Genomic DNA, 26,246 nt, shown 5'->3' with positions numbered 1-26,246 from the left:
TGTGCATGTAGTACCGTACTGCAGTAATGAAAAAAAGGAAAAAGAAAAGATAAGTAGCTCTTCTACCTTCTCTTTATTGGTGCACAATGTACTCACACAAACTTTGAACTGACGACTATTGACTGTGTATTTTCCTTGTCTTTGTTTACTGTCTACTCTAGCAAGTGGAGCAGATACTACCCGACCACGATACCACAGTACTTTGTCTCCCATGGCCGTTGTCAGAAGCACATGGTCATGGCACCGTAAATAAGTACAGTGGTGACCAAGAAAAACACATCACACAGTGGATGGTTTTAATACAGTAGCGCATTAACTATCATGTGGTATAGCGTGTCTTCGTCAGATATCACGATAAAAGTTAACGATAAGCTGACCGGAGCGAGGTCATTCCTAGGTGCAACAATAATGTCGTACAATAATAATAACTGATGATGGTCGAAGTAGAGAGGACATAAAATGTAGAGTGGCAATGGCAAGGAAAGCGTTTATGAAGAAGAGAAATTTAACATCGAGTATTAATTTAAGTGTCAGGAAGTCGTTTCTGAAAGTATTTGTATGGAGTGCAGCCATGTATGGAAGTGAAACGTGGACGATAAATAGTGTGGACAAGAGCAGCATAGAATCTTTCGAAATGTGGTGCTACAGACGAATGCTGAAGATGAGATGAATAGATTACATAAGTAATGAGGAGGTATTGAATAGAATTGGGGAGAAGAGGAGCTTGTGGCACAATTTCACTAGCAGAAGGGATTGGCTGGTAGGACATGTTCTGAGGCATCAAGGGATCAACAATTTACAACTGGAGGGCATCGTGGAGGGTAGAAATCGTAGAGGGAGACAAAGAGATGGATACACTAAGCAGATTCAGAAGGATGTAGGTTGCAGTAGGTACTGGGAGATGAAGCTTGCACAGGATAGAGTAGCATGGAGAGCTGCATCAAACAAGTCTCAGGACTGAAGACCACCACCACAACAAGAACATACTATCATGCGGTTTAGCGTGTCTTCGTGAGATATCACGATAAAAACGACCGAAGCTCAGTCATTCGTAGGGGCTACAATATGTGGTACAATAATAATTCACTCCTGGTACCAGCACTGTGTAACATATTAAACAGCAGAAAATGAATAGTTCGACGGAATGAATTGCGCCAGACTACCCTAGAAACTCAGAAATTATAATCCAATAGGCCGATAAATCACTGGGATGCCAAGGAAGACGTGGGCATAGTAACAGTCAAACATCTGATATTTGAAGTGTAAAAGAAGGAGAGGAGAATTTTGTTCACTTTCTTACATTTGGAGTGCTGTTACGAGCACTTCCGTTGAACACTTTTCGCGCTTGCGGAACAGCGAGTACTTTCACACAGCACAGGCCACACTCGCACGCGAGAAAATGAATATTTCGACGGAATGAATTGCGCCAGACTTCCCTAAATTGTCAGACATTATAATCCAATATCCCGTTAAACATCTGGGATGCCAAGGAAGACGTGGGCAAAGTAACAGTCGAACATCTGATATTTGAAGTGCAGAAGAAGAAAAGGAGAACCTTGTTCGTTTTCGTACATTTCGAGTACTGTTACGAGCACTTCCGTTGACCACTTTTCGCGCTTTCGGAACTTAGCGGAACTCAGGCCACACTCGCACGCACGACGCAGTTCCACAGGTGGCCGGCAGCGGCTAGCCGGCTAGCGGGCGCTTCATCCCGAGAGCGGACTCCACCGGAGGACCCCGCGTGTCCTTCGAGGAGCAGGTGGACGCTGGCACGGGGGGAAAGGACTGCGTGGTGACACGGCTCCTGGCCCCTCAGGATCTAGGAGAGGCCGCCAGCCGGCAGGAGGAAGGAAAGGAGGAGGAGGGGGCGTCCGGAGGCGGGGTGGGAGCGACGCGAGGCAGCGGCTATTGTTGCTGTCAGCGTATATAAGGCCCGCGCTGGACGCTGTCCGGCACAGTTCCTTCCAGCAGCAAGGCAACCACCACTCCAGCAGCCGCCATGAAATTCTTCGTGAGTATCTGGTCGCAGGCAGCAGCTCTAGGGTCGGTGAGGCTGAGATGCGCCAGCGCGAGCCGGCGGACCATATCTGGCTCTTAAACCGCTCAGTACGTGCCCGGGTGCCGACACCTCTGTGTGCGTACTGGTCTGTTTACACGCCAGTTATAGTATCTTAACCGGCCTTTCGTTCACAGTATGTTTCTGATGTAAGGGCCAGGTCCTGAATCAGATTGTGCCAGACCGCGATTCGATCCTGGGAGCTAAGCGTGACACAGGAGAGTTACTTTACCGACTGTTCTGTCTGTGGTGGCACCGCCAGACACCACACTTGCTAGGTGGTAGCCTTTAAATCGGCCGCGGTACGTTAGTATACGTCGGACCCGCGTGTCGCCACTAAAAGTGACTGCAGACCGAGCGCCGCCACACGGCAGGTCCAGTCTAGACTCCCCTAGCACTCGCCCCAGTTGTACAGCCGACTTTGCTAGCTATGGTTCACTGCCTACATACGCTCTCATTTGCAGAGGCAACAGTTTGGCATAGCCTTCAGCTACGTCATTTGCTACGACCTAGCAAGGCGCCATATTCAGTAATTAGAATGAATTCTGAACAGACAATATTGTGAATCATGTACCGCCAACAACGAAGTTCATCATTAATGGATTAAAGTATCGAACTAATTACGTCTGCTTTCTGAATTCTAATTCCTTGCCATGTTGCAGACCTCACGTCAGTAAAGTTCTTCCCTCCTCACACCAGCCTGCGTGACTTAAAACGCGTCCATTTCGGCTTCCTCTAGTAACTCGGTGTTGGCACTTCTGCCAACACAACACTATCCAGGCGCTACTTCTGACCCATCACAGCTCATCCTCCAACCAATGTTCACCTGGGTTTCAAACTTCACAGAAATTCTCTTGCGTAGCCAGCAGGGGTTGCTTATAGGTGCGCTACTCCAGCAAAATAAGAAGGAAAGCTTCTGTGAAGTTTGGAATGTAGGAGATGAAGTACTGGAGGAAGTAGAGCTGTGACGGAGGCTCGTGAATCGTGCTTGGACTGCTCACTGTAGGCAAAGCTCCCAGATTCGAGTCCCGTCCGGTACACAGTTTTAGTCTGCTAGAAATATTCACATTGTCGCACACTCCACTGCACAGTGAAAATTTCATTCCCTCTGTGCCTAAGCCACATTTTGGCAAAGCCATCAACTCGCAATATCCAATTTTTCAGGAGTGGTTGATAGTCGGGTGAGATTCTCAAGAGAAATTTGGAAGGTAGGAGACGAGGTACTCGCGGAGGAAAAGCTGTTAGGGCAGATCACAATTCGTGCTTGGGGAGCTCAGTTAGGAGAAGGTTTTAGAGCGATACCATTTGAGGCTGACTGCAGTACAATTTCACTGCCACCAACTTACATTTCACGGAAAGACCACAAAAATAAGATACGAGGGATTAGGGCTCGTACAGAGGCATATAGGCAGTCATTTTCCCATCGTTATGTTTGGGAGTGGAGCACGAAGAGAAGATGCTAGCTGTGGTACGAGGTACCCTCCGCCACGCACCATACGGTGGATTGTGGAGTATGTATGTAGACGTAGAAGTTCCTAGATTAGAGTCCCGGAAGTTTCATATCAGCGCACACTCCGCTGCAAAGTGAGTGTTTCATTCATGAAACATCATCTGGGATTCGGCTATGCCATGTACCCTGGGGTATCCGATCTTCCAGGAATACTAGTCCCGCAAGGTGTGCAGAGAGTCTCTGTTAATTTTGGAAGGCAGAAGCCGAAATAAGGCTGTGAGGAGGGCACGTTAGTCGTGCTTGGGTAGCTCAGTCGGTAGAGCACTTGCCTGCGGAAAGGAAAGGTCTCGAGTTCGAGTCCTGATCCTCTGTATAGTTGTAATCTGTCACGAAGGTTAAATCACTGTGCACTCCACTGAAGAGCGAACATTCATTATTACTGAAGCTCTAAAGTTTTGGCTGTAATATATCATCAACACGCAAGTGGACGAGATCTGCGATGTAAACTGAGCAGTAAGCGCGCACACCCCGAATGCGTGTGCGATCATTGGGCAATTCCAACGCCGGGTGTGGTACGTCATTCCGCCTGCGCTGCGTAGCATATATCGGGCATCAGGTAAGGGGAAACTTTATTTCGTCTGTAATAAATGATGTGGCGGAAGCCTGCAGCTGTTTTGTTTGTTGTAAACTAACATTTGCTGCTGTCACCCTTTCTTTTATGCCCAACACGTTTCGGAAAGTAATTGACTTTATCATAATGGCTTATGTGTATTCTTTCGCCCGGAACGTGTCTTGTGAAAAATGAAGAACTTTGACCACTGCAGATAATGGCATTTTATAGCAAACAGTACCGTATTTGGGGAAATTATGATCCAAATACACCGTGAAGAGCTTGCAGCGTAAATTGACCAATGGCCGTGCAGGTGTTTACCAACGGTCTATGTTCACTGACCTCTTTTACACGGCAGGTGTAACACGTTAGTCACTCAAGTCAGCCGGCTGGGGTGGCCGAGCGGTTCTAGTTGCTACAGTCTGGAACCGGGCGACCGCTACGGTCGCATAGTGCTGAGCGCCATTTGAACCATTTTCAGTCAAGTCATGAGGGACCTAATGACCAGAGCAAGTGGTATGTTGGTCAGTGTCTCTTTAAACGAGCCCAAATTTCGCTGATTTTAGACTCGTAATCATTATGCAAGATGAAATTTGGGAGGGACACTCTGTTCCTTGATCCATTTTGGAAACTAGGCCCACAAAATATTCTTAATAGCGCTGTCCCTCGATGCTTAACGCCTGTCTTGTTACGGCTGCCATTGCATCTCTGCGCGTCTCTGACACTGAGATCTTGCTACCAATGGTACTGCTCCGTCAATGACGAACAGTACTCAACCAAGACTTTGTGGAATTAAGATCCTGGAAATAACCACTTTCGTGAGTACTTCATGTATGATTACATGCTGTGGACGCACTAATAGTAGCTACGCGTATAGAAACATAAACGGGCGCTGTTTTCGGACATATATTTGTGGCACACGAGTGTTACCACGGCCTAAGCGTACGAAATTCGCCGAAAGCGAGGTAATCAACGTGACTGCGGTTCCCCCTCATTTGCTTCCACAAAGAAGAATGCCAGGAGAAAAGAAATCAAGCTTTGTGGATGTCGTCTTCTTTAAGCAGGCAAAATGCGTCCGATAATTCGTGAAATGATGTTGGATATATATTTCTTCTAGAACGCTGAAAATCGATTTTGATTATATCCTTTAAAATCAATTTCCCAGAGAACTGGTAAGACAGTTTACGATAAAGATGTCTATATAGCAGTTAGAAGCACACTGGCAACAGTATTTCAGTTTTTGTCTACTGGTGGTTGATACGGATGTTTGGTGAATCTCTTTAAAGAAATCTTCTCATCGATATGCGTTTATCATCACCGATGAGCAAGTCGCTCAGTGTACGTGACCTGAAATATGACTTGCAACCCTTTTTTACGAGATAACTGAAGGGTGAAAAGAGTGATGCTCTTACTGAAGTGATGAATCTCAATAAAACATAAACCTAAACTACTGGTCACGTTGATGTTTTATTGAGGTTCTTCAGGACAGTGAGAGCACCACTAACATTAAAAAATGTGGTAATGAAATGTACGTATGGCACTTACGGCCCATAGTTCTCTTCTTGTGAGTTCGGCTGTCTGGGTCAAGTCTCTTTACTGGACACCACTAAGGCACCTTCGGCGTCGATGATGATGAATCGATGACGACACACCTAACCAGTCCCGCGCGGTGGAAATCTCCAACCAGCCTCCATGCGATAGACAGTCGGCAACCGTAACCACAAGATCACCAGCTGGTGACGTGGGACATGGAAAGTTAAGCAGACAAAAACCACGACGAGAAAAAAATAATACAAAATTTAAAACCGCTGCTCAAGAACCATAAATGGTGAAGATTTAGAAAAAATTAGACGTCTTAAAAACCTTTCTAGAATGAAATTCACTACTGAAGATGTACCTAAGTGGGTAGGAGCGAGAATATCCTATTCCAGATTTCGGTCTCTGTGTGTATTACTTTCTCTGTTCAATAGCAAATGTGCGTGTCATATTCGTGGATTTCATGGCTGACTCGCTTTCCTACTTCATCAGAACTGTAGGAAAAAGACAAATAAAGTGCCTTTGCTTACGCGCGCAAAGTTCCGAACTGAAACGAAATAATGTCAGAATGAGATTTTCACTCTTCAGCGGAGTGTGCGCTTTTATGAAACTTACTTGGCAGATTAGAACTGTGTGCCGGACCGAGACTCGAACTCGGGACCTTTGCCTTTCGCGGGCAAGTGCTCTACCATCTGAGCTACCCAAGCACGACTCACGCCCTGTCCTCACAGCTTTAGTTCCCGGCATAGGTCCCGAGTTAGTCTCGGTCCGGCCCACTGTTTTAATCTGCCAGGAAAGTTTCAGGAAATAATGTCGTTTCACATGACTTGGCATTGCGTTGCTGTCGGCGTGACAAAGACAAAGCAAGGCTCTGAGTGGAAGGAAAGCAGAAATAGACAAGGTCAGAGACTGATATAGCCCCGCCATACTGAATATTGTCCACCCTTTGCCGACGACGCCGGCAACACCATGGCTGTACGTTGGCAACTACCTAGAACAGCCTGTTCCATCAGCAATATTACACGGCCATTCCGTAGCACTGTAATGTACTGCTCTCACTTTACAGCATTGTTGATGACAACACCATTTTATTGCCGTAAAATATGGCCCGTATGACAGCAGCGTGATTCTCCCAATAAATTTGCTTCCGCTTTCTGTCTTCACGACGGCTAGATTTGTCGTCGCACACCATGTCAATCTGGACTACAATTACCAGATAGTTGAAGATTTGGGTATCAGCACTTTTCGGCTATTTACGGTCATTATATTAAAATTTTTTGTTATATGTTGCATTCAGATGCGTAGATGTACGATATACCTTTAGTTAGACATAATGAACCAGCCTGGATAACATTTGATGCAGGCGTTAATTCAGTAGCCAATTAACAACGCTGCATCACTGGATGCTCAAATACGATTACGGCAGAGTAGTTACTGGTATCTCATGAGGTTATCGGAAACAGACAATAAACATGTACAGCATATAAACAAACAAGTGGGTAGGAAGAACAGTGGCGCATAGTGCCGACGACCCGTTTCACTGCCACGGAGGGCAATTTCAATCGCATTCGTCCGTCCGCACCGGTAAGAGCGCCGATTAAAATCACGGCATTCAGCGGAATTACTGCCGGCAGTGGATATAGATCGCCCGCAGATAACTGCCCAATGGAAACGCTCGCCTCGTTATGCTAGGACCGTGTGGCGCGCGCTGTGTGCGGGGGTGATGCATCCGCGTTAAATGGCCCACCGTTCCCCGTAACGACTGTTTCGCAGGTGATACTGTTAGCACCTGCGTATCAGTCCATTTGGTGGGCACGCGAATTTCCGAGCGGTTTGAAGTGCCCGCCGGTTCTGTCGGACACTTCTAGCGTGAAACTAGTGCACTTCGTGGCGCACCGAAACAACATATCGCTTATGATGCAGATCTGTACCAGATGCTATGTTCCACAAGGTACCGAAACTACTTAGCTTCTTTAAAACTAACAGTCTCAGAATATGTCACATGGCACTGTGCTAGGAGAAAAATTATTCACTTTCTTTAATACTGGCAGTCTGAAAACCCTTTCCAGGGTACTATGATATGACAAAATTATTCAATTCATTAAAACTGGCGGTCTAAGGACGTGTTAGGCCCAAAGTTATTATTCATCTTCTGTAACTAACGGTCTGAGGATGAGTCACATCCTACAACGCGAGAACCAAAATTATTTAGTTTTAAAATAGCAATTTGCGGCTGTGCCCCAGGGTTCTGTGTTAGCCCCAAAATTATTAGTCAGTTTTATTAAAACTAGTGGTCTGAGGATGTGTCCCAGCGTACAATGTGAGGAAACTAGCTGTTTAAAAAACTGGCAGTCTGAGGACATGTTCCAGGGCACTGTGACAGGACCCAAAATTATGCAGCTTCATTAAAATTGGTAGTGTGTGATGCGTCCTAAGGGACTATGTTAGGTTCAGTATTATTCCTATTGTTCGTTTTAAAACTTCAAGTCTGGAGGAAGAAACTTAGGATGTACTGTCCCATCAACGAAGAAGGTTGTTAGATATGGAGCGCGAACGCGGAACCATCCCGGGATGTGCCTTGCGATTTAGAAAAACTACCAAAAGCAAGATGGCCATACGGGAGATGTGAAACACTGTGCTTTTCAGTGAAATCTGGCAGATGTTAAAGGTACTTGAGGCGCTTGGCTGTACATATGATGACACACAATATAGGCCTTATTCTTCTTAAAGTTCGATCGAAAACAGAGATTTAAACACTGTAGACACGGATGAAAGGATAACTTCTGCTAAAACTTCTGGGCTTGGTCGAAAAATCAAACTGTAAATTATTAGTGAAGAGTTTTATTAGCGGATCACTGCCTCTGAGTCAGGAAGTTTCAACAACTTTAACGACTAATTATGAAGACTTCATCGTATTGGAACAATAATTCTATGTTTTGCCTACTAATTGTGCCATATTGGCATAGAAGAGGAGAAATAGAGTTCCACTCCTTTTTGACACCAAAGTTCGCTTTCGTAGCTTCCGGTGTTCCCCAAGGCACTACTTTGGAATTAGTAACATTAATTTGAATCTTTGAAAACCTGCTAGAATGAAGAAAGGAACATTAGGGTTCCACGTCCGCATATGTCGTTAGTGTCCTCTCGAAAGAACTATCCCATAATTTTGCTTTACCTTATTTAGAAGAAGAAAATACTTAAATGTGGGTTTATGGGCGGGTATTTTACCTGCCTTCCTCCAGAAGGAGACTACCTTGTTTGCGCCAGACTTCGTAGGTCAAACTGGCAGATATTAACGCTAGCTGAGTCTAGACTGTTCACCAGATGAGTTACCGATAAAGCACTTTCTTTGCTTAACATCTATCTTAGGTCAGAGTTATTAAGGCTAACGTTCCACTATTCTGAAGTAAGTAGCAGACAGTTCTGAACTAAGGAAAGGTGCAGATTAGTTCTTTTCAGCTATAAAAACAACGGAGTAACTCCCGAATACGAAGACAATGAATCTAAATTTGTGTAAGTGATTCCACAGATGTTAAGTAAGTGCAATCTTCGATGATCCGTATCAAGTTAACGGTAGATTTCGTGTGCCTACTCAGGGTACAGGTCCGATATTTTAAAATTACAATGCACCTACCACGATGGAGTCTGAACTGGCCGAAATTGCAGTAACGTTACAAAAAGTAAATATTACGAACTTTTGTCATGCTGGCATTTATTGGAGGTATCCCACAAAATGAGCCGTAGATACCTCGGTTCGTAGAGCGTTTAATGGAGCGTGGTTCGGAACAGAGCAAACTGCACTCTCGAAAGGTGAAGCGTGAAGGTAGGTTTCATGGGGACAGTGAACTTTGATCGCCCTGATACACCATTCTGCACAGTATTCTCCACTCTTTGATACATTTAAACTAAGTTCAAAGAAACCACACACGTAGAGAATGTATTGTCCTTACCGCACTTTTCCAATTTCCTTGTGATCCTATTCAACCCCTTAAAGCTTCCTTCACCTCTTCATACACATTCTCTTATTGGATACCATTTGTGTTCGTTTTCCTTGGTTCTTCAATATCAATTCTTTCTACTTAGCCCTCTCCCAGTCTGATATGGTTCACTCTAAAAATTTCTGGTGTTACATCTCATTTCGCTTCTTATCTTATTTGCTTCATAGCCTTGCTCCTATTCGTTCTGTTTGTTCGCTTTCGTTGTTCAACATATTTTCCCTCTTCTCCTCATTCCCTTCTCTTACGTTTTTCCTAATTTCCTATGCTGTACCTCATTCTTGCACTTACTTCCCTTCCTTACAAATATGATTCTATTCGTCCTTTTTCTTGGTTCCTCTTACTTCCCCAATTTCCTTCCTTTCCTTTTCTCTTTCATTCTTAGGTCTTATACGATTCCTGTCTTACAGACTCCTATGTTCCATCTTACGTTCCTTCTCACTTTCTTTCGTTCCTTCATATAAATATTTCCAATCGTCCTTTAGGCCCTCTTAGTTCTTCAACTTCCTTTGTGTCTTTGTTTATTCTTCATTTTCCTAACATTGCACTTACATTCTTCCTTCTCCCGTACTTTTATCACGTCACAGATGTTTCTCTTCGCTCTTTCTCCTATGTTGCTCTCATTTAACTCAGTTCCATTTTTCCTCGTGCCATTGTGATTCCGATTTTCTGCAGTTTACCGGAATAATTTCCCGCAAATACCACCTGAATCAATTGGCGAATGTAAAAACATTCATCTTCTTACGATATTGACGACCTGACTTTGTATTAATGACAGCATAAAACAACGTCTGCTATTGTCTTGACAATATGTAACAAATTTTTACCTCCCAGTAAACGAGATACGACAACATTTCGCGTATGGAGTCTTCATTGCTAGAAAAGTTACTTCCCTTCGCCTTTGACATTCTTGTCAAGACCAAGCCCATGCTAGACTCCTAGTGGCGAAGATATCGACACATACCGGATTTCTAGCACTGCCACTAGAAGCTGAGGATGATTATTATATACGAAACTCAGCGCCTGTACTACAATCTCCGCGTTAATGCATGGCACCACCTCCACTGTGATCCGAATGCGCAGTGGTTTGAGTCACGCGAAGATGACGCTGACAATGGCATTTATCTCTTCAGAAGAAACGGCTCGCGGCTGCCTCGGTGGCAGGGCAGGAAGCGGGCGGTGCGTAACTGTGCGTTACGTCAGACGCTCGGAGGTCGCCGGGAAGACTTTCTTTTGGCAGCTCGGCCCAAACAACACCAGTGCCGGAATGAGTCTTTCTCTTCGCAGCGCTTGTCTCAGGCGTTGTGAAACTTGCTAATAGTCTAACATTGTGTTCCAATTTCTGTCCCCGACCAGGTCTTCCGGATAAAGCTCCTAGTGAGAGTTTCCTCCTTTCTACCAACCCCTACTGTAGCCGTCAGCAATACTGACTTCTGTGCGTCGATCAACAGAGATGAAATCTTCTCGGATAACCAGCCGAGTCGTGGCGTCATGTTATCGCAACGTTTCGACGTTTTCCTATTCGTCATCTTCAAGCGAAGTGTCGCGTTCGTATCCTCTTCGTTCCTTTACAGCCTTCGACGGCAGACAGGCGGTCTCAGGGCTTCTCGGTAGGGAGAAACCTAAAAAGGTAGTATACATCGCAACAAATATTTATGTATTCTGATAACTTGTTTCAGTCAAGAATAACCATTTTGAGACAACTAATTCCTAGGTGACGTGTAGAGTCTGTACACGGAGCTGTTGTATGTACCATAAGGTACCAATCGAAAGCTGATTATTGGAAAATGGTTCTGAGCACTATGGGACTTAACATCTGAGGTCACCAGTCCCCTAGAACTTAGAACTACTTAAACCCTTCTAACCGATGTACAGCACACATATCTATGCCCGAGGCAAGATTTGAACCTGAGACCATAGCAGCAGCGCGGTCACGGACTGCAGTGTCTAGAACCGCTCGGCCACAACGGCCGGCAGCTGATTATTCTGATTCGATATTCTGTACTCATTCGGCTGTACATTCCATTCAACAGGTCCTGCAGTTCTTTCTCAGTATCAGTGAGGATGGCAAAGTCGTCAGCATACCTTATCACTGATATTCTTTCACCCTAAATTTTAATCCCACTCATCAACAGATATTTTATAAGGATATTGATTTTTAGACGTATAGACTGAACAGATTACGTGCCTGTCTTATATCACTGTCAATTCGAGAACTTCGTTCTTAAACTTCCTCTTTGGATCAAAAGGAGGCAGTTATCACTTCCATGGTCCTCGCCTGCGTCTTATCGTTAAAGATTTGCCGCCAAGGCTTTGTTTTTGAAGTCCATTTTCATGCATTCTATCTAATTGTTCCCGCTATCTGTAACTGTTTTGCGTGTATTGTCTTGTGCACTGAATCCACTTCTAAGTCGTTCCTAGCGTATTCGTTTGTCTGAAGCGATCTTTTCTTGTGCACGCTTTAACAATACGGAGAAATCTCATTTCCACAGCCTGGACATGGCTGACATCTTTTTGTACGAAAACCCAGCTTTCAGATCGGTCGATCATAGCAGATATTACCGTGACTGACACTTTCAGATTTTCGATTATTAAGAAAAATATCCTGCGAGCTAAGACCAAAACTACATGCGTGTTGTGAGTCTTCGGAAAACAACGAATTTTTAAGATCCTTTTACATAGTGAAGTGAGCAAGGTTTGCAGTGTGCCACAAGCTTCAGACTTTTGTGTCGTAATGAGTGTGTGATTTAACAGAGGTAGTGACGAGACGTTTCGGTCGGCAGGTGTCCGCCATCGTCCTGGCCCTGGCCGTGAGCGCCTTCGCCGAAGACCAGGCCGCCGACGAGAAGAAGCAAGAGAAGCGAGGCCTGCTGGGTCTGGGGTACGGAGGCTACGGATACGGGGGCTACGGACACGGTCTGGGATACGGACTGGGATATGGCCACGGCCTCGCCTACGCCGCCGCCCCTGCCGTCGTCGCCGCCCCCGCAGTCGCCAAGGTCGCCGCCCCCATCAGCTACGGATACAGCCACGGCCTGGGATATGCCGCCCCCGCTGTTGTCGCAGCTCCAGCTGTCGCCAAGGTACGTGTGTGACTACTTTGAATGTCGTCCTACTACTGTCTTGTCCAGTACAAGATCTTCTGAGTAGTCTGATTTCACGGTGATTAAATATTGAGAAAGTCGTTATTAAGCGTCAAACTTCTTCACTTCTACGCAATTCAAACCGTCTGTTGGTAATTTCTTCACGATTCCCACTGATGACCCGGAACGGCTGAGTAAATTGTCGAGATATCCAGGAATACCAGCGGGAATCGTGAAGAAAATTCCAGGAGACGGATTGAAATGCATGACAGTGAAAGATCTTGAAGAGGAATATGACCACATAACGACTCAGAAGACAAAGTAGTATGCCGTGTACATATAGATGTAGAGGTGTGGCATCTCATGTGTGATGTACCACAGAACTGATCATAATATTTATCATTTCTACCGTCACTCTGTGCTCAAAAGTGACAGGTTAGCTTTTTATGATTGAGAAAAACTGGACCAAGCATAGGAGCCTGAGGGCTACCCGAAATTAGAAAGCACAAACAGGAATGAAGTCCATTCCTTATCTTCCACAGAGCTCTCCAAAGTGACAAGTCATTCATATATGCATAGAGAAAAAGACCTGAGAGGAATAGAACAAGTTACAAAGTCCAAGGGAAAGAAGTCTATTCCTTACCCTCCACTGTGCTCTCCAAAGAAGTTCCTTACATATGCTCAGAGAAAAAAATTAGATCAGGTACTAAACCCTGAGAACTACATAAAATTACAGAACCAAAGGTAGAAAGAAATCAGTTCCATGTGGCCTGCTAGACTGTACAGAATCAGAAGTATGTTTGGAAAAAAAGGGTAGGCCATACATTGAACCGTGAGGAACAGCTCAATTTAGAGACGCCTATTTATGAAGAAATCTATTTCTTACTCACCACTGTACAATCGAAAGCGTCAAGCCATTTACATACATTTGGAAAAAAAGTTTGGACCAAATATGAACTCCTGAGGAACATCCAAAGTCTCAGTGCCCCAGATACTGATAGGTTCCTTACTTGTGACATAACGGTTCTCCTCTCGCCTACCACAGCTCTGTTTTCTCCACCACTAAACAGAAGTGGATCAGACTGTCCAAATACATAACTTCGCCCTTTGACAAGCTAAACTCAACTCAGTACGCCTTTGTATACTAACATTCTGCGTATTATTGTTCCCAGGTGGCCTACGCTGCCCCCGCAGTGAGCTACGCTAAGGTGGCCGCCCCCGCCATCTCGTACGCTGCCCCCGCTCTGGGTTACGGATATGGATACGGCCACGGACTGGGATATGGAGGCTACGGATACGCCGCCCCCGCCATCGCCAAGGTCGGCTACGCAGGTCTGGGATACGGCTACCACGGATGGCATTAAGTTTCACCTCGTCCGACATCAAACCAACACGGCCGGACACCCTTCTTCACTCGCACTCACCCTAGCACCAGCATGAAAGACGCCAGGAGCGATACCAATGGTGGGCAGTTGCCCCTCCACATCCAGAAGACCCGAAGATAACCCAGTTCTCCTCTCGCCAACCACGGCTCTGTTTTCTCTAGCATTAAACAGAAATGGATCAGACTGTCCAAACACCGAACTTCGCTCCTTGGCAAGCTAATCTCGAGTCAATGCTCCTTTGTATCCTCCTCTTCAACTCATCACCTTTCCCTGATTATTATGTCACTTCAGTACCACTTCATACCACTGCCTAGATTCGACTCTTTGGCAGTTCTACGTGCAATATGTTTGTCTGTAATTTATTGTAATATTGACTGATGTGAAGGAAGAAAATCTGATGGATATTTGACTCTGTACGATATAAAGGTCATGAGTTTGGAATAAAATATTTGTAAATCATCATTATTTAGTCTCAAGCCGCCTTTCCTTTCTGGAAACCTATATGCGCTTACATCCTGGACTGATCCTATCACATGATCACTCTCCTCCTATTCCTCCTCATCATCAACTGTTCCACATTCACTGAAGTATAAACACCCCTATAGAATATTCCATTTATTCTAGCTTTTATATACAGTTAGTTAGTTGTATGTTACATAGATCACATGCATGAACTATGTGTATCGAAACGACTAGGAACGAATAACTTTCTACAGAATGTACACGTGATCTGGTTGACTGCTTGACATCATTGTCCTTCTTCATTAAACATCTTAAGTTATTTCAAAAAGAGACATTTGAGACGTTTATGTTTCAGCATCAGATCCCACAACTTCTATCATTAGAGCTACAGATGTAGCACAGAGTAACCAGCTGGTTTTGTTTAGTAATAAAAGAAAAAGGAATAGTAAAATTCTAGGAAACTAAATTACATATCCAGATAATTTTTATGCACAATTGTATGTCCTTGAATACAATACTTAGTAGCCCGTCAACAATGAAAGATTGAGAGCGAGTAACTAGGAGACGATGTGCCAGGCAGCAAAATATGTATTTCAAAGAAACAAAGTATCTTAATTGTCAAAGCCAGTACCGCACCAAAGCAATAAAATCTGCACTAGTTTATTCGTGTAAGGCGAGGAGTTCATTACGTGCCAATGTGACACTTTGAGAAGTTATAACAACATATTTTAACGCATGCAATATACAGTGTGGTGTCAGCCCCTGTCACCAAGACTGAATGTGCACTCTGCCTGGCAAATTTGGAAATTCCCTCTAGTAAACTGGCCTGACGTGGTAACTACAACATCTAAATACAATTCTCATTAGACTAGGAAAAGAGCAAAAAATACACAATAATATATAAAAACAGACGCTTCAGGTTACACGCAGAACATGTAAAACCCCAAGTTTTTCAGAGCTCGGATTAAGTATTTATGAAAATCTACCAACATTTAAATGGAAGAACCATAAACATTTCAAACTCATAGGACAGGAAATAATTATTACCGATAACAAGGCATACTTAACGCATTATTTAGCGTTGAATTCGTACAGTAAAAGACCGTTAATTCAGTTTTTGACAGTCCGGTACTTTCAACAATCTAGCTCCGCTTCATACATGTGGAATATTTTGGACTTTTCGGCGGAATCAGATTCAGACCGGCAGCGGTCAACAATTTCGAGTCCTTTCGTGCCAAAAACAGATTCAGTCACCTGTGACACAGTTTCTTTGATGCACCAATGGTCTACAACGATTAGAAGAGTATGCTTTATAGTGTAATCATGATTACAACTTCTCTATGTGGCAATTACAGAAGCGCTGCGTAATATTGTGAGATTGCTTTTTCAAGCAGACACCTCTCCAAACACAGTGGAAGTGAAACGGAATCATGTTACGCTTACAAATAAATAAAAATATAAAATATAAAATAAACAAATCACGAATCGGACTGAGAAAGGTGAGAACAGAAATGAGGTAATCGAAGAATATAATGTTAGTTCCTTAACAGTCTACGGTATTAAAGAACAGCTTCAAAAGTTTGCCTTACAGACATTTGCAGTAAAAGACATTGAATCACGAAAAACTTTGAAAACCGAAAACTAGATCCTTGCATATAATTACTTATACTGGTCACACAAACCGCTGCCGGTCTTAGGCCTCACTCAGTCCAACCTTCCACATTTTCCTGTCATATGCATCTTCGTCTCCCAGACCCAGTGTCTGCATGTCTCCCATGGTATTATCTTTCCATCTCATTCTCGGCCGTCCCAGCGGTCTCTTTCCTTCGGAGTCTCCATCCTTAACAGCCTTTATTACCGTGTTCTCCCCTCTCGTCCACAAATGTCCGTACCATCTTAGCCTCTTAATTGTCACACTCGCTACGATATCAGGCAGTGTGTATAATTATCTGAGTTCTCTGTTTTTCCTTATTGTCCGCTTCTCAGTTTCTTTCACTGATCCATATATTTTTCTCAGTACTTTATTTTCAAAAGTGATGAATTCTTTATCTGTTTTCTTTGTCAGGTTCCATGTCTCCCTTGCATAGCACACTTTCGGCTTGATTACGGTCTGATATATTCTCATTTTTGCCTGCCTGCACAGTAAATTCGATTTTATGATGTTGTGCAATGCTCCTAGATATCTTCCCCCAGCTTGAATTGTTTTTACTGCCTCTTGTTCTATAAGGTTTTGTTGGTTGATGTTTATACCGAGCTACGTCAATGTGTCTGTCTTCGTCAGATTTCCGGTTTTTATATGGTTTGGTCCCAGATGAGCCCTTCTTCCTACTACCATGAACTTTGTTTTACTTTCATCTTCTCCTTTTTCTTCATTCTCGGATGGATCACTTAGGACCAAGCCTAATCAACATTTGTTGGCCTTCCTTTCCGACTAGTATTCCTTCATACGCAACGAATAGGCTAGTTTTCGTTGCGCAGACCACGTATGTCGGGTAGTTTTTCTCTCTTCTTCGTCAAAACCCCGTGTGTTTGTGATTTTCCTGATTTCATTTGTGTCAAGTACATTTGGGGACCCTAAATCTCTCAGGTCTTTTTCCGTCTGTTTGTACCAGTTCCGTCTTGCAGTTTTGTTCTTTAAAAACGTATGGATTTCTAAATTCCCCATGAATTGGATTCTTCTCTTACGCATTGTGACTGTTATTTTGGAGATATTTTTATATGTTTCTGCGTTGGGTTTTGGATAATGCACACTATCTTTAGTTCTTGGTTCTAGGACTTTCCTCATTATTTTACGTTCTTTCACTTCTACTTCCCCTTTTAGTGTTCTGTGTTGAAGATTTAGTGTCTCAGATGCGCTGAGAGCTTCGGGTGTAGTTACTGTTGTGTAGAGTCGTATTTTGCAGTTCCACGAGAGAGTCTTTTTGTTGTAAACGTTTTTTGTTAACTGAAACGCCGTCTCCATTTTATGGACTGTTGATCTGACAGATTTCTTTTCATTAAAATTTTCTAGAATCAATTCACCTAAATATTTAAATTCTTATATTCGAGAGATGTAGTTATTACGAATTTTGAGATCAGAAGGTGCATCTTTGCAGTCATTTATAAATTTAGTTTTTTCATATGAAATTTCTAATCCTATTCTTGCTGCCTGATCTTGTAATAATTCTAGCTGTTTTACTTTCATTAATATTTTGACCTACTTTCTTATCTTCTTCGATTAGCACAGTCCCCACTTTCCCCAGGTCTTCTATGTTCTTTCGTATCAGCACAATGTCATCCGTAAAAGACAGGACATTTATGTTTTTTCCTAGGGTAACTCCTGCACTTTCACATGTTACTCTCCTCAGCGTGTCGTTGAGAGCCAAATTGAATAGTGTTGGTAATATGATACGTGGCGCGTTTTTTAAACAAGTAACGTTCTGAAATTTAAAAAAAAAGACGTGCTAACATATCTCAATAATTTCATTCTTACAGGAAAGCATGTAACTTAATCTACGGACTGACGCCATTACAGTCTGATTCTTCCTTGTTTACTTTGTCTACTGAGTGTTTAAGATGCGACTGTGAAGTACGGGCTGTTATAAGATTTCTTAGTGCTAAAGGCCTAAAAGCGATCGGTATTCATCATGAGATCTGTGCAGTTTACGCAGAATACATTATGAGTGATAGAATGGTAAGAAAGTAGGTGAGAGCATTTAAAGATGGCCGCACAAATGTGCAAGATGAACAACGGAGTTGGCGTCCTTCGGTCGTTAATGAAAGTTTGGTGAACAAAGTGGACAATAAGGTGAGAGAAAACAGACGCTTTACGCTTTCCTACTTGCGGGATGACTTTACTAGACAACGACGGTGATGATTTCTTAAGCCTAATTGTTGCAGGTGATGAAACATGAGTGGCCTGCGTCACACAAGAATCAATGCAACAGTCCTTGGAAGTTGAGCAAGGGCATCATTTTGCTGCAAGACAATGCCCGTCCGCATGTGGCGAATCAGACCAAAGATATCATCACATCTTTTTAGTGGGAGACTCTAGATCATCCTCCGTACAGCCCCGATCTTGCGCCCAATGACTACCATCTGTTCCTGCAGTTGAAGAAACACCTGGGCGGTCAGCGTCTTGATGACGAAGTCAAAACAGTGGTGATGCAGTGGTTAACAAGTCACGCGGCAGACTTCTATGAGAAGGGTATTCAAAAACTGGTACAACGTTATGACAAGTGCCTCAACATTGACGGAAATTGTGTAGAAAAGTAGATAAGGGTACAGGCTTTCATGTAAAAATAAAATTATTGAGATATCTTAGCACATCTTTTTTTAACTTCAAAACGGTACTTACTTTTAAAAAAACACGTCTCGTATGTCCCTGTGTCACTCCTGTTTTTACTTCAAATGCTTCTGAGAACTCCCCCTGTACTAGATCAGTCGATAAAAGTTTTTGCAAGTGGTTCCGTGTCGAAAGGTTTGAAGGAAAACCTGTAACTGGGCCTATGATTATGGAAAAAGTAAATAGCCACACTTGGAGGTCGACATGCTATTTCTCCTTCAGATTCAAGACAAAAGTTTAGGCAGAAAAATCAGGTTGGGTGCATTTCGGAAACACATGCATGAAAACGAGTAGTTGGTAACACTTTCACATAGTGCAGCGTATCGAATTGTACAGATTCAAGTGATTCAAATGGCTCTGAGCACTATGGGACTTAACATCTGAGGTCGTCAGCCCCTAGACTTATAACTACTTAAACGCAACTAATCTAAGGACATCACACACATCCATGCCCGAGGCAGAATTCGAACCTGCGATCGTAGCTGCAGCGCAGTTCCGGCCACAGCGGCCGCCCAACTGTACAGAGAAACGTGCATCACCCCACACTACCGTTGAAACGTCCCCTTAGAAAAATTTATGAATGACTGTGCTCATAAACCTCTTACATTATTTGATTTTCAAATAGCTGAGCAGAACTGGACGTACTCAGACATTTCGCTCTTTACCTATTCTGATCAACACTAAACTGACATACATTTTTTTTTAATTGCAACGCAATCTGACTTTCAGTAATCCCTACAAGAGAATGGCCCTAACTAAATTAACCTATACGTTTCACAAATCACTTACCTCACAAAAATTTTCGTTACTCGAACTACTGCAGTACAGCGAGCGCCACTACTGCCAGCTAAATAAAAGATTCAAACTTGGGAAGGCACTAACTACTGATAGAGAACAAACAATGTATTTACCTCAGTGGTGTTCAAAAGTCATAATGTAAATAGCAGTTCATGACGTCCAGTCTTACAAATTTCAAAACTGCGCCATCTCTCTCCCCACATCGACCACTGCTGGCGGCTCACCTCCAACTGCGCAACGCTACGCGCTGTTCACATCCATCTGCCCAACGCTACAATGGAGAGTATTACAACAATGCCAACCAGCCACAGACTGCACACAGCACAGCCAGGGATCTTCATACAGAGCGCTACGTGGCGTTACCAATAAAAAAACCTAGACAGCCTACTTAAACCGTACCAGCCATCGTATTTTGGAGACGTTTGTTCCGTAGTTCTCAAAGTTTATAGGCAGAATATCATCTTGTAACATGCCGGGGTACATTAAGCTACATGGATACATGGATGTGTGTACGAACTGCACAGAGAACAGTCACGACTGGTCCTGTCAAGTTGGTATAGGTCTGCTCCCCGATGGAGCACAGAAACGACGAATACGCCAGTACGCTTTTGGTCCTGGTTGCACCCGTTGACGAAGCTGCCGCTGCTGCTATTCGTGTGTATACTGTACAGTGGCAATGCAAGGAAAGCGTTTCTGAAGAAGAGAAATTTGTTAACATCGAATATAGATTTATGTATCAGGAAGTAGTTTCTGAAAATATTTGTTTGGAGTGTAGCCATGTATGGAAGTGAAACATGGACGATAACTAGTTTGGACAAGAAGAGAATAGAAGCTTTCGAAATGTGGTGCTACAGAAGAACGCTGAAGATAAGGTGGATAGGTCATGTACTAATGAGGAGGTATTGAATAGGATTGGGGAGAAGTTTGTGGCACAACTTGACTAGAAGAAGGGACCGGTTGATAGGACATGTTTTGAGGCATCAAGGGACCACAAATTTAGCATTGGAGGGCAGCGTGAAGGGTAAAAATCGTAGAGGGAGACCAAGAGATGAATACACTAAGCAGATTCAGAAATATGAAGGCTGCAGTACATACTGGGAGATGAAGCAGCTTGCACAGGATAGAGTAGCATGGAGAGCTGCATCAAACCAGTCTCAGGACTGAAGACAACGACAACAACAACAACTGTACAGTATCCTCAAAGTCGCCGATAATAATATTTTTCGTCGCCTGGAGCAACGCCTTCGAGAAAGCGATAATCTTCGTCCACAAGTAACAGAAGACGCGACTCTGGAAGTCATTCACCAACCATCTCGACGAGGTAGACGTGATATTGCAAGACAGTTCCATATATCACAAAGAATGATTGTTGGAGTGTGGCACGATGAATAACTCATCCATACCAATGCACGTTAACTCAATTCCAGCTGCCAGGAGACTGCATTCGAGGAGTACAGTTCTGTGAATGGCCTTAGTACATCTACATCTACATTTATACTCCGTAAGCCACTGAAAGGTGTGTGGCGGAGGGCACTTTACGTACCACTGTCATTACCTACCTTTCCTGTTCCAGTCGCTTATGGTTTGCGAGAAGAACGACTGCCGGAAAGCCTCCGTGCTCGCTCGAATCTCTCTAATTTTACATTCGTTATCTCCTCGGGAGGTATAAGTAGGGGGCAGAAATATATTCGATACCTCATCCAGAAACGCATCCTCTCGAAACCTACACCAAGTGAAAACGATCATATTATAAATTGCGTGATACGAAGTGAAGAATATAACTTCATTCGTGAAGGTATTTTCAACATCCACAAGAGCCATCATTGGTTGGAACACAACCCAAGGCTCATGCGTAAACGTGGATTTCGGGAGTCGCAGGAGTGGTGCTTTTGGGTCCTTACCTATCGCCGCACAAGTTGAATGTGCCCCTGTATCGTACGTTTCTTTGCAATACTTTGCCTGATGTGTTAGAAAACATTCCACGTGTTAGGTGTCAGCTTTGGTTTCAGCATGATTGTGTACAGGCGCACTTTGGAATGAATATACGTACCTGCTTATCTACGGATTAAAAGAGATTTAAATGAAGCGTTTTCAGGGTAATTGGTTGTGGATGTCCAGTGTTGAGGTCTCCATGTTTCCCGGAGTTTAATTCACTAGATTGTTATTTGTGGGGACACTTAAATGAACAAGTTTATAGTGCTCCATCCATGGATATACACGATCTAAGAGCTCTCTGCATGCCGCTTCGGCAATGGTGAATGTAGACGTGTTGCGCAGGGTCGAGCAAAGTATGATACAGCGAGTGGCTAATTGCTTGCAAATGCCATGTGGTCGCTTTGAACATCTGCTCTAAAGTGAATGTTGCACGTATGTGTATGTACCGGCTGTGTAAAGGTAAGGATGGATGCCAAAGTTCAAAATGAAATTATTGTCCACATTGTAATGTGAAATCTAATGTAGCCTGCCTATTGTGTTTTCGTACATCATTGGATACAGACGATGTTACTATATCAACTATAATTTTCTGTTGGCTTTCTGTGTGTCTCGCACGAAACAAAATCATGAGTTTAAATAAAGGTAATAGTAACAGAGTTACAGAGAATACTGCGTTACAGGTACTGCAATATTCCCATTACATCCCGAGATATTGAGACGCGAAGTTGACGCTTGTAACACCCGACATGCGCTGCTAGCGCACGTCCTAAGGCTCAGGCGTGAACCCCATGCTGCCCGTAATCGCGATGTGATTGACATGTGTAATCACACCTCCATAATTATCAAGAGGTCCGAAACGAATAATACGGTCTGCTGCCATCAACTCCCATAAGCACATAATGGTTTCCCTCTTGCACGTTTTACGCATCTACGTACACAATATAAACCAGTACCGATCGGTGTACACCCGTCAGGTTGACTTATTTATCCTGGACACCAAAAATAAGGTTTATCTAATGCGTTACATGACCCATTGTACCTGTCGCGCAGGGCCTGACTCTACCTAGTCAAATGTCCAACGTAGTTCCCACTACTGCCACAGTTACCACTTCGCCTTGTTTATGATTTGCGACCCATGCTAACTCCTGTACTCCACCACCCTGAGACCATCCCATTTGTTGTTGCTTTGGCGTGCAGTACACCGCTTGCCAGTGTAGTCGTGCATTAGAGTAATCTAGTGACGGCACGGAGGTAGTACACATTGTGAATAAACGTTGTGTTGTGGAACTCATACTGTACAGTATAATGTACACACATGAAGATATGGTAGAAATGCTGCTGATCTATGGAGAATGTACGTTGAGGGGAAATCCGTTATGAGATAGCTTGTTTGTTGATAGTACTGTTAGCGAACATTATGATTATTAAGTTAATATGTCTGTTTTCTACCCTACTCTACATACCTGTACTGTACCCTGTTGTAGGTGGACGAAATGCTGTTCAGGCAGAACGACTGTACAGAAGACGATTCCCTGACAAGCCATCGCCTTCGCGCCGGATGTTTGGTCGTCTCAAATCTCGTCTAAGCTTAAATCCAAGACCTCGACATCATCCTAGAACACGCACAAATGAACGTGCTGAAGTTGCTGTGCTCGTTACCATAGCTGTGAATCCTCAAATCAGCACACGTCAAATTGAACGTGAAGTTGGTGTGTCGAAATTAAGTGCACAGCGTATTCTTAAACGTCATAAATTTCATGCTTACCATGTTCATTTACACTAGGATCTTCATGGAAATGACTTCCGCAATAGGGTAGCATTTTGTCGGTGGGCTCAGCAAAAACTTCAAATCCAAATTTTTTTGCAGATGTTCTCTTTACCGACGAGGCATCATTCTCCAACAAAGAAATAGTCAATATGAGGCATATGAATTATTGGTCCGCAGACAATCCAAAATGGCTCCGTTAGGTAGAGCATCAACGTCCGTGGAAAGTTAATGTTTGGTGTAGGATTATTGTACGTACCATTATCGGACCTTTCTTTATAAATGGCAACCAAAATGACAGACAATACTCCAGATTTATACTACAAAATCTTCCTGTTCTCTTGGACACCGTACCTCTGAACCGGAGATGGGTCATGTGGTATCAGAATGACGGATGCCCTGCACGTAACGCCTTACGAGCACGACGACTTCTGAACCGTAAGTTCCCTGGTAGGTGTATTGGACGAGGTGGCCCAGTTAGGTGGCCTGCCCGATTTCCGGACCTTACACCGCTGCATTATTTTCTTTGGGGAGCAGTGAAGGATGCTGTTTACCAACATGAACCAACAACACCAGAGGATCTGAAGCAACGCATTATTGATGCTTGTACAGCCATCAAAGAGGAAACAGTAGCACGAAGTAGGGCATCCTTCATCCGCAGAGTGACCCTATGTATGCAAGCCAATGGGCATCACTTTGAGCGTGAGATGTGAACGCTATGTTTACTATGTAGTGCTCGTATCACAGTGGAAGTTTCTACAAAGGGCCATTTTACCCAGTGATGTTAAGAAACATTTGTTAGCAAAAATTTGTCATTTAACGCATTAGATAAACATAAAATTGATAATTATGTGACAATAAAATTAATTGTTTAAACATAATTACATTCATCTTCTATGTCCTACCTCAACTTCCCAAATTAAAACATTTTTACCTAAGCAACGGTAAAAATTTTAGTCCACTTGCTCGTTTCACTAAAACCATCAACATGAATTTTACTATTAAGAGTGAATGATTAACTGTCACTTGCGCTAGATCTACAGTAAAGTACAGTTTTAACGTTGAACGGCATTACCTTTTTAGTAACGGATTAACGATAAGCGAAGTTAACTTTGTGACTAACGTTGCGGCACACAGATATATTACAAAACCGCATCACCCCTAGCCTATGGGATAAATACCTGCTGGAATGTACGACGTTAATGCAGGATGGCAGCAGACCGTATTATTCGTTTCGGACCTCTTGATAAGTATGCAAGTGTGCTTACACATGTCAATCACATCGCGATTACGGGCAGCATGGGGTTCACGCCTGATCCTCAGTACGTGCGCTAGCAGGGCATGTCGGGTGTTTCAAGAGTCAACTTCGAGGGCCTAATATCTCAGGATGTAATGGGAATATATCGATGCAATCAACGCCATTGTGTATGTGCTTTGTCATGCTATAGATTGCTGAAGAAAAGATATAGGAGGTCCATTAAAAAAAAAAACATAAGTTTGTGTTAAAAAACACATATGCTTTCGTTTTAGAATGTTTCCTAATATGTACATTCATGCTCCCCAGCCCTAGATTGATACCGGTGAAAGTCGTTTTCCAATAGATGTTATTGTTCCAGAGATATTTTGGGTGGACAAGATAACTGGGACAAGGGTGATTATGATTGAACTTTCAAACCACTGTAGAAACAACACCTCTGGTCAGAAGACGTCAAATTGCAACAGAATTTTATCTGAGAAGGGGGAAAACGTATGGCAGAAAAAAATAATTAGAAAATGTAGCAATAGATGGCGCTGTAAGCATCATAATTTAATAGTAGTCGACCACAAACGACAAATAATAATACAACAATGTCTAAGGTGTACGTTTGACTTTAAACCAACTGTATTACTCAGTGTGCATGGGTGTACAGTTATGATAGTTGAAGTTCGCCGGCCGGAGTGGCCGTGCTGTTCTAGGCGCTACAGTCTGGAACCGAGCGACCGCTACGGTCGCAGGTTCGAATCCTGCCTCGGGCATGGATGTGTGTGATGTCCTTAGGTTAGTTAGATTTAATTAGTTCTAAGTTCTAGGAGACTGATGACCTCAGAAGTTAAGTCGCATATTGCTCAGAGCCATTTGAACCATTTGAACCAATAAAATTGTTCATTCCATTCAGCTGCTCATGTAATTCTTCTTCATTTTCACTCAGGATAGCAATGTCATCAGCGAATCGTATCACTAATATTCTTTCACCTTGAATTTCAATTCGACTGCTTAACCTTTCTTTTGTTTCCGTCATTGCTTCTTCGATGTACAGATTGAATAGTACGGCGAAAGACTACATCCCTGTCTTACAATCTTTTTAATCCGAGCACTTCTCTCTTGGTCGTCCATTCTTATTACTCCCTCTTGGTTCCTGTACATACTGTATATTACCCGTCTCTCCCTTTCGCTTACCCCCATTTTCTCAGAATTTCGAACATCTTGCACCATTTTACACTCCTGAATGCTTTTTCCAGGTCGACAAATCCTATGAACGTGTCTTGATTTTTCTTTAGTCCTGCTTCCATTATCAAAGACAACGTCAAAATTGCGTCTCTCATGTTACCTTTTTTGAAGCCAAACTGAACTTCATCTCGCACATGCTCAGTTTTCTTTTACATTCCTCTGTATATTAGTCTTGTCAGCAACTTGGATGCATGAGATGATAAACTTACTGTGCGATAATTCTCGCATTTGTCAGCTCTTGCCGTCTTCGGAATTGTGTGGATGATATTCTTCCGAAAGCAGATTGTTTGTCGCCTGAGTCATACATTCTGCACACCAACGTGAATAGTCGTTTTGTTGTCACTAACCCCAATGAATTTAGA

At 43.3% G+C, this 26,246-nt stretch overlaps 1 protein-coding gene across 1 annotated transcript; it reads left to right on the top strand.

Annotated features, from left to right (window-relative positions):
- Positions 1-1,932: 1,932 nt before the first annotated feature.
- Positions 1,933-14,574, top strand: LOC126291912 (cuticle protein 65-like). Its single transcript, XM_049985646.1, has 3 exons — positions 1,933-2,011; positions 12,428-12,727; positions 13,900-14,574. Exons 1-3 carry the CDS (start codon positions 2,000-2,002, stop codon positions 14,089-14,091), a joined length of 504 nt encoding a protein of 167 aa, XP_049841603.1. The 5' UTR covers positions 1,933-1,999; the 3' UTR covers positions 14,092-14,574.
- The last annotated feature ends 11,672 nt before the right edge of the window (positions 14,575-26,246 follow it).

Source organism: Schistocerca gregaria, chromosome 9 (assembly GCF_023897955.1).
Source record: "Schistocerca gregaria isolate iqSchGreg1 chromosome 9, iqSchGreg1.2, whole genome shotgun sequence".
In the NCBI taxonomy this organism is placed as follows: domain Eukaryota; kingdom Metazoa; phylum Arthropoda; class Insecta; order Orthoptera; family Acrididae; genus Schistocerca; species Schistocerca gregaria.
The sequence above is the reverse complement of the archived record's forward strand: the minus strand, read 5'-3'. Positions and strand labels throughout refer to the sequence as shown.

Bases quoted from the DNA above. Each gene is read 5' to 3' on its own strand.
- LOC126291912 (XM_049985646.1), top strand. The intron at 12,728-13,899 runs GTACGTGTGTGA...TATTGTTCCCAG, and splicing joins CAGCTCCAGCTGTCGCCAAG to GTGGCCTACGCTGCCCCCGC.